The sequence below is a fragment of the Lolium rigidum genome, chromosome 7, assembly GCF_022539505.1.
Source record: "Lolium rigidum isolate FL_2022 chromosome 7, APGP_CSIRO_Lrig_0.1, whole genome shotgun sequence".
NCBI lineage: Eukaryota > Viridiplantae > Streptophyta > Magnoliopsida > Poales > Poaceae > Lolium > Lolium rigidum.
In genome coordinates this window covers 7398268-7407663 of record NC_061514.1, presented here as the reverse complement: position 1 = coordinate 7407663, position 9396 = coordinate 7398268, and the positions used below count along the sequence as shown (strand labels likewise).

The window sequence follows — 9396 nt, the reverse complement described above, 5'->3', positions numbered from 1 at the left end:
CTAAAATATTAGAAAGAATGTACTCTTCTATCCAAATCTAATTTGCATCGATAAAATAAATCCAAATTCCAGCAGTAGATGAATAATTGCAAATTTTTGTGTGTACGAGATTAGAATAACTTCAAAATAACTGACATAATTTTTTATTTTTCCTGATCAGAAAAATATATGAAAAAGAAAGGAGGTAGAAAAATTTTGGGATTTATGGTTAAAGAAGAAAAAGAAGAAAACAGGGGTTCTGTTGAATTTCAAGTATTCAGTTTCACCAATAAGATACGGAGACTTGCTTCACATTTGGAATTACACAAAAAGATTTTTCATCGGAAAGAGGTCTACGAATACTTTTGGGAAAACGTCGACGTTTGCTGGCTTATTTGGCAAAGAAAAATAGAGTACGTTATAAGAAATTAATCAGTCAGTTGAATATTCGGGAGCAGTAATTTAATCGTTCTAATTTTTTTCTTATTTTCTTAGTAGTCTTATAGTAGTCTTAGATTTTGCATTTTGATGAGCCTCGTTTTGAGGAATTCATGGAATAATCCATTTTCATGGAATAATGAATTAAGGATATGAGTCTACCGCTTACAAGAAAAGATCTCATGATAGTCAATATGGGCCCTCAACACCCATCAATGCATGGTGTTCTTCGACTGATCGTTACTCTCGATGGTGAGGATGTTATTGATTGTGAACCCATATTAGGCTATTTACACAGAGGAATGGAAAAAATCGCGGAAAACAGAACTATTATACAATACTTACCTTATGTAACACGGTGGGATTATTTAGCTACTATGTTTACGGAAGCAATAACAGTAAATGCACCAGAATTCTTAGAGAATATTCAAATACCCCAAAGAGCCAGCTATATTAGGGTAATTATGTTAGAGTTGAGCCGTATAGCTTCTCACTTGTTATGGCTTGGGCCTTTTATGGCGGATCTCGGGGCACAGACCCCTTTTTTCTATATTTTTAGAGAGAGAGAATTGATATACGATCTATTTGAAGCTGCTACAGGTATGCGAATGATGCACAATTACTTTCGCATCGGAGGAGTAGCCGCGGATCTACCTTATGGATGGATCGATAAATGTTTAGATTTCTGTGATTATTTTTTACGCGGAATTATTGAATATCAACAACTTATTAAACAGAATCCCATTTTTTTAGAGCGAGTTGAGGGAGTAGGTTTTATTAGTGGCGAAGAAGCAGTAAATTGGGGCTTATCAGGACCAATGTTACGAGCTTCTGGAATACAATGGGATCTTCGTAAAGTAGATCTTTATGAGTCTTACAACCAATTTGATTGGAAAGTCCAATGGCAAAAAGAAGGGGATTCGTTAGCTCGCTATTTAGTACGAATCAGTGAAATGAGGGAATCCATCAAAATAATTCAACAAGCTATAGAAAAAATTCCTGGAGGCCCTTATGAGAATTTAGAAGTCCGACGCTTTAAGAAAGCAAAGACTTCCGAATGGAATGATTTTGAATATAAATTTCTTGGTAAAAAACCTTCACCCAATTTTGAATTATCAAAGCAAGAGCTTTATGTAAGAGTGGAAGCCCCAAAAGGTGAATTAGGAATTTATCTAGTAGGAGATGATAGTCTTTTCCCCTGGAGATGGAAAATTCGTCCGCCCGGTTTTATTAATTTACAAATTCTTCCTCAGCTAGTTAAAAAAATGAAATTGGCTGATATCATGACGATATTAGGTAGTATAGATATCATTATGGGGGAAGTTGATCGTTGAAATGATAATAGATAGGGTAGAAGTAGAAATTATCAATTCTTTTTCGAAATCAGAATTATTAAAAGAAGTCTATGGACTCATATCGATTCTACCCATTTTGAGCCTCCTTTTGGGAATCACAATAGAGGTACTCGTAATTGTGTGGTTAGAAAGAGAAATATCTGCATCGATACAACAACGTATTGGTCCTGAATATGCTGGCCCCCTAGGACTGCTTCAAGCTATAGCAGATGGGACTAAACTACTTTTTAAAGAAGATATCTTACCATCCCGAGGAGATATTCCTTTATTTAGCATTGGACCCTCTATAGCAGTCATATCAATTTTATTAAGTTTTTTAGTTATCCCTTTGGCATATCATTTTGTTTTAGCCGATCTTAGTATTGGTGTTTTTTTATGGATTGCCATTTCAAGTATTGCTCCTATTGGTCTTCTGATGGCAGGATATAGCTCAAATAATAAATATTCTTTTTCAGGTGGTCTACGAGCTGCTGCTCAATCCATTAGTTATGAAATACCATTAACTTTTTGTGTGCTAGCAATATCTCTACGTGTGATTCGTTAAAATAGGATCCTTTTCCTCTAAAATCCATTAACTATTTATCTTCCTTTTCTTATTCTGTATTCGGGTTGATAATTTAAACTAGATAGCTATATGAGTGAAACAAAACAGCTTAAAAATTTGTAGTAAAAATAAAAAATCTCATTTCCTACGTACAAGAAAAAGTTGAAGTAAACATAAGCAGTATAAACTCTTTATCCCAAGGTTGATTTTTTAAATTAGTCATCATATCTTGAAGCAGGCAAGAATAAAGGATTCGCAATATGGAATTCCATTACTAGAACATTTCTAGTTATTACTATTAATAATAAGAAGAATCCATCAAAAGTTAGTGAAGGGTTAGAAACACTAAAGTACATAAAGGATTAGTAATGGAGAATCTAAGACATTAGAGATTTTTCCCCATAAAAGGAATCATAATAAGGACTTGAAATTTGTGGAAATTATCAAGTAGTACTTTCTTCAGATTCCGATCCAGAGTATATTCCTATTCACTTGTTAAAGAAATGGCTATAAAGAACGAATTAACCCTTTATCCCTTTTTTCTTTTTAAATACCCCTACCCAGGGAAAGAAGAGTAGGACAAAAGATATGGAGTGCAATCCAAAAAAATTGGAATTATTCCTTCCTCTAATACATATTCATACAGAATTCCTTATAAACTAATGCCTAAATCTTTTCATTTATTAATTTAATTACTATAACAAGTGTTTTATTCCAAGATTAAGTTATTACTGAACAAAGAAAAAAATTTCTTATATTATAAAGGATGAGATCAATTCGGAAGCGCTTTTTTTTATTCTAGCAGACAGAATTCCTTTGGTCTAATTTAGGACTTTTCAATATATTTTATTTTCCCTAATTCTATCTACGCTACGGAGGCTAATAACGAAACGAAACAGTCTTCTTTTTTTTCTGATCATAGAGAAGCCGTATGAAGCTAAGGTTTCATGTACGGTTTTGGAATAGCGGTGGGAACTGTGATGTTATCATCGACTATGATTATCTAACAGTTCAAGTACAGTTGATATAGTTGAAGCACAGTCTAAATATGGGTTTTTTGGATGGAATATTTGGCGCCAGCCTATAGGTTTTCTGGTTTTTCTAATTTCTTCTTTGGCAGAATGTGAAAGATTACCCTTTGATTTACCAGAAGCGGAGGAAGAATTAGTAGCAGGTTATCAAACCGAATATTCCGGTATAAAATATGCTTTATTTTATCTTGTTTCTTACCTAAATTTATTAGTTTCCTCTTTATTTGTAACAGTTCTCTACTTAGGTGGGTGGGATTTATCTATTCCCTATATATCCTTTTTTGATTTTTTCAAAATGAATAACGCAGTTGGAATTTTGGAAATAACAATGGGTATCTTTATTACATTAACTAAAGCTTATTTATTTCTCTTCATTTCTATCACAATAAGATGGACTTTACCCAGGATGAGAATGGATCAGTTATTAAATCTTGGATGGAAATTTCTTTTACCTATTTCCTTGGGCAATCTCTTATTAACAACTTCTTTCCAACTTGTTTCACTATAAAGAAAATAATACAATAACAGTAAGAATATTTTCAACACAAAGGCTCTGTCAAACAAGAGAAAGAAACATATCTTTTTCATAGATATAGAATGAATATGTTCCCCATGATAACTGGGTTCATGAGTTATGGTCAACAAACAATACGTGCTACAAGGTACATTGGTCAAAGTTTCATAACTACCTTATCCCACACAAATCGTTTACCTATAACGATTCATTACCCTTATGAAAAATCAATTACACCGGAACGTTTCCGGGGGCGAATCCACTTTGAATTTGATAAATGTATTGCTTGTGAAGTATGTGTTCGGGTATGTCCGATAGATCTACCCCTTGTGGATTGGAGATTTAAAAAGGATATTAAAAGGAAACAGTTGCTTAATTATAGTATTGATTTCGGAGTTTGTATATTTTGTGGCAATTGTGTTGAGTACTGTCCGACAAACTGTTTATCAATGACTGAAGAATATGAACTTTCTACTTATGATCGTCATGAATTGAATTACAATCAAATTGCTTTAAGCCGGTTACCCATCTCCATAATGGAAGATTACACAATTCAAACAATTAGGAATTCGACTGAAAATAAAATAGACGAAGAGAAATCGTCGAATTCAAGAACTATTACTGATTACTAAACTCATATTTTTTTTTGTTATAAAAATATCCTAATCCCTTTTTACTTCCTGGAATCCTTTAGTTTTAGTCAGTTCATGAAAAATTTTATACTATTTTAATTTCTTTTTATCCATAATGGATTTACCTGGACCAATACATGAGATTCTTATGCTATTTGGGGGCTTTGTTCTTCTACTAGGAGGTCTAGGAGTAGTATTACTTACCAACCCCATTTATTCTGCCTTTTCGTTGGGATTAGTTCTTGTTTGTATATCCTTATTCTATTTTTTATTAAATTCCTACTTTGTAGCTGTGGCACAACTTCTTATTTATGTGGGAGCCATAAATGTCTTGATCATATTCGCTGTCATGTTCGTAAATGGCTCAGAATGGTCTAAAGATAAGAATTATTGGACTATTGGAGATGGGTTTACTTCAATCGTTTGTATAACTATTGTTTTTTCACTAATGACTACTATCCCAGATACATCATGGTATGGAATTCTTTGGACGACAAGATCAAACCAAATAGTAGAACAGGGTCTCATAAATAATGTTCAACAAATTGGGATTCATTTAGCAACCGATTTTTATCTTCCGTTTGAACTCATTTCCATAATTCTTCTAGTTTCTTTAATAGGTGCAATTACTATGGCTCGGCAATAAGAAAACTTAGAAAGAGTAAAAATTATAAGAATTGCAAATCTAAAATAAATAACTAAAGAATCACAATTTTGATTTAGTAAAAACCATCTACCGCCAACAAATAACTTCTTTCTTTTCTCTTTTGTTGTGTAATTGTTCTATTGTAATTAATTAAATCGGTTCAATTCTTGTCCTCATATTGAAATGAATCGGGATTGATAAGGAGTTAATTAATGATGTTTGAGCTTGTACTTTTTTTGAGTGTCTATTTATTTTCGATTGGTATCTATGGATTGATCACAAGCCGAAACATGGTTAGAGCTCTAATATGTCTTGAACTTATACTTAATTCAATTAATCTAAATCTCGTAACATTTTCTGATCTATTTGATAGTCGCCAATTAAAAGGAGACATTTTCGCAATTTTTGTGATAGCCCTTGCGGCTGCTGAGGCCGCTATTGGACTATCCATTCTTTCTTCTATCCATCGTAATAGGAAATCGACTCGTATCAATCAATCTAATTTATTGAATAATTAGACTATGGAATAATTGGACTTTTTAATTAAGTAGACATACAATCCTCTAAACAAAGGCGCACATATAACAATATGGAATATTAAGATGAATAGAAATCAATACTATACTATACTATAGTTTTTCTTAGTATTATTTGAGAATATAAATTCTCTTTAAGTAGGTTATTGCATAGTATTCTTTTTTAACTTAAAGGAATTTTTGTAATTCATTGATATTGCAATTTCAATATTGCAATAATTTATATTGAAAAGAGGATAGCCAATTTATTGGCTAATTCGAATTCATATGTACAATTAGTATAATTCTGATTGTTGAAGTCAAAAATTCAAGTCTCTTGGCTCTTTTCACGCTTTCTCACAAACGGATTCAAAAATAGTAATCTATTTTTGAAGTTTGGATAAACCATTGCTTCGTCTGGTGTCTACAATACATATTACTCATATAATACTAATTTTATTTTTACCAGATCGAAAATTTTTATGTTGAAAAGAAAAATTTATAGATCCAATGTCACATTCCGTAAAAATTTACGATACATGTATAGGATGCACTCAATGTGTACGAGCTTGTCCAACAGATGTATTAGAAATGATACCCTGGGATGGATGTAAAGCCAAGCAAATAGCTTCTGCCCCGAGAACTGAAGATTGTGTGGGTTGTAAGAGATGCGAATCCGCTTGCCCGACGGATTTTTTAAGTGTACGCGTTTATTTAGGGCCTGAAACAACCCGTAGCATGGCTTTATCTTATTGATACGTTACAAAAAACTTCATTTGAATCGTCTGATTCCTCTTTACCGAAGAAGCCTGTGCTCGAAATAATCGAGCACGGGCTTTTCTGGTCAAAACGTATCTTGTCTTTACCACTTTATCATGAGTTATTTTCCTTGGTTAACAATACTTGTTGTTTTGCCGATATTTGCAGGTTCATTAATTTTCTTTTTACCTCATAGGGGAAACAAAATAGTTAGGTGGTATACTATATCCATTTGTTTATTAGAATTCCTTCTAATGACTTATGCATTCTGCTATCATTTCCAACTGGAGGATCCTTTAATCCAATTAAAGGAGGATTATAAATGGATAGATATCTTCGATTTCCACTGGAGATTGGGAATCGATGGACTTTCATTAGGATCTATTTTATTGACAGGATTTATCACTACTTTAGCTACTTTAGCAGCTTGGCCAGTTACCCGGAATTCGCGATTATTCTATTTCTTGATGCTAGCAATGTATAGTGGTCAAATAGGATTATTTTCTTCGCGAGACCTTTTACTTTTTTTTATCATGTGGGAGTTAGAATTAATTCCTGTTTACTTACTTTTATCCATGTGGGGGGGAAAGAGGCGTCTATATTCAGCTACAAAGTTTATTTTGTATACTGCAGGCGGCTCCATCTTTTTCTTAATCGGAGTTCTGGGTATGGGCTTATATGGTTATGGTTCCAACGAACTGGGATTAGATTTGGAAAGATTAATTAATCAATCATACCCTGCAACCTTGGAAATACTTTTATATTTTGGCTTCCTTATTGCTTATGCTGTCAAATTGCCAATTATACCCCTACATACGTGGTTACCCGACACCCATGGGGAAGCGCATTATAGTACATGTATGCTTTTAGCGGGAATCTTATTAAAGATGGGAGCATATGGATTGATTCGGATCAACATGGAATTGTTACCTCATGCTCATTATCTATTTTCGCCCTGGTTAGTAATAATAGGAGCGATCCAAATAATCTATGCAGCTTCAACTTCTCTTGGTCAACGAAATTTCAAAAAAAGAATAGCCTATTCCTCTATATCTCACATGGGTTTCATAATTATAGGAATTGGTTCCATAACCAACATTGGACTCAATGGAGCTATTTTACAAATATTATCCCATGGATTTATTGGTGCTACACTTTTTTTCTTGGCAGGAACGGCTTCCGATAGAATGCGTCTTGTTTATCTCGAAGAACTGGGAGGAATATCTATCCCAATGCCAAAAATTTTTACTATGTTTAGTAGCTTTTCAATGGCTTCTCTTGCCTTACCAGGAATGAGTGGTTTTGTCGCAGAATTAGTAGTCTTTTTTGGCCTAATTACTAGTCCAAAATTTCTGTTAATGCCAAAAATGCTAATTACTTTTGTAATGGCAATAGGAATGATATTAACTCCTATTTATTTATTATCTATGTTACGCCAGATGTTCTATGGATACAAGCTATTTAATGTTCCAAACGCAAATTTTGTGGATTCTGGACCACGAGAACTCTTTATTTTAATCTGTATCTTTTTACCAGTAATAGGAATTGGTATTTATCCAGATTTTGTTCTCTCCCTATCCATTGACAGGGTGGAGGCTCTCGTATCCAATTATTATCCTAAATAGGTTTTTTACCAGTCCGGTCTATTAATGAGGGATTGGTGCGATCTAACCTATTATGAGGAATTGGTCCTGCACTTGTCCTATCATACCTTTTTCGTGTATATGAAATAGTGCACTTGATTAACTCAATTCTTAGGAAATCGCGAATAAGATCATTTGCTCTTACCTCAACAAGGGAAGCACTCAGCCTTCTCTTTTTTTTCTTGTTCCCAATTCACTACTAAGCAAGTTCTAACAAATTGACTATTTGTGTGATAAATTCTTTGAGTTAACTTGCTATTTTCATGAGAAATAAAATTGACAAGTCGAAGTTGGAGATTATCTTCTTCTTGCAAGAGATCTTGCGGGAAAAGTGTTGCTAAATTTCTCCCTTCGTCCATTTCATATGCGACTGCAGGGCGAATGGAAACAAAATACTTTTCCTTGCTCTTGATAATTTTTTTCCGTTGAACATAGACCCAATTTTTGCTTTTTTTTGATTCCTTAGAATCCTTTTTTTGTCTTTCTGGTGGTATCAAACAGCCGCCTAATACCTTATCTGCCTCTTCAGGAAAATGAATATCGCCGGAAAATATTTTGAGTTCTGTATGGCTTTTTTTTCTCTTCACTCGGACCAGTCCACCTAGTCGACTTCTTGTATTTTTTGTGAGTTGTGTATCCACTCCAATAATACTATTGTCAAGTACCTTTAGGGATGAGGATCTCGGCAAGATATGCAGTTCTTGAAGAATGAAAAAAACCGATCTACTTTTTTGGTATTTTAGACTAAATTCTTTTGTTCCTCGATGCTCAATCAAACCTTCCTTTTTGAAGATAGAATCTTCCTCTGGGCTCTCGTATTCGTCCTCGGATTCCTCTTCTAAGTCTTCCTCTAAAGTCCCATATTTGTCCTCTGAGCTTTCCCCGGGACTCCCATAGTCGTCTTCTGAGTCTTCCTCTAGAGTTCCATATTTGCCCTCTCGGGTCCTATATTTACTCTCTGGGCTCCCATATTCGTCTTCTGAGTCTTTCTCTAAAGTCCTATATTCGTTCTCTGGGTTCCCATATTCGTTCTCTGGGCTTCCATATTCGTCTTCTAGGGTTTCATATTCGTATTCGTCCTCTCGGGTCCTATATTCCTCTTCTAGGGTCTCATATTCGTCTTCTGAGTCTTCTTCTCGAGTCCTATATTCTTCCTCTAGGGTCCTATATCTAAATTTAACAATTCCGGAACCCTTTTTATCTTTTTCTGTATCGTGGATCGTCAAAATAAGCAAAAATAGTATTTCTACGTAAAACACCCATAAAGGGTATTTCAATCGAAATCCCCAAACAGGATATTAGTTCTTTCTCTTGTTCTTGATGATATTGTAATGGAATGA

At 34.0% G+C, this 9396-nt stretch overlaps 4 protein-coding genes across 4 annotated transcripts in view; 3 read left to right on the top strand and 1 right to left on the bottom strand.

Annotated features, from left to right (window-relative positions):
* Positions 1–8765, bottom strand: part of LOC124669605 (DNA-directed RNA polymerase subunit beta''-like) — a 23125-nt gene extending 14360 nt beyond the window's left edge. Inside the window, exon 1 of the mRNA XM_047206192.1 lies at positions 8376–8765. Coding sequence (XP_047062148.1) covers positions 8376–8415 — 40 coding nt within the window. The 5' untranslated portion in view covers positions 8416–8765. The remainder of the gene's footprint in view (positions 1–8375) is intronic.
* On the top strand, positions 446–5771 carry LOC124669611 (NAD(P)H-quinone oxidoreductase subunit 1, chloroplastic-like). Its single transcript, XM_047206196.1, has 2 exons — positions 446–775; positions 3318–5771. The coding sequence occupies exons 1-2, from the start codon at positions 570–572 to the stop codon at positions 3853–3855; spliced, it is 744 nt and encodes a 247-aa protein (XP_047062152.1). The 5' UTR covers positions 446–569; the 3' UTR covers positions 3856–5771.
* Positions 744–2852, top strand: LOC124669610 (NAD(P)H-quinone oxidoreductase subunit 1, chloroplastic). The gene has a single exon (XM_047206195.1). It carries the CDS (start codon positions 1753–1755, stop codon positions 2314–2316), a length of 564 nt encoding a protein of 187 aa, XP_047062151.1. The 5' UTR covers positions 744–1752; the 3' UTR covers positions 2317–2852.
* Positions 5889–8065, top strand: LOC124669606 (NAD(P)H-quinone oxidoreductase chain 4, chloroplastic). Its single transcript, XM_047206193.1, has one exon. The coding sequence runs from the start codon at positions 6530–6532 to the stop codon at positions 8036–8038; it is 1509 nt and encodes a 502-aa protein (XP_047062149.1). The 5' UTR covers positions 5889–6529; the 3' UTR covers positions 8039–8065.
* Positions 8766–9396: the final 631 nt, after the last annotated feature.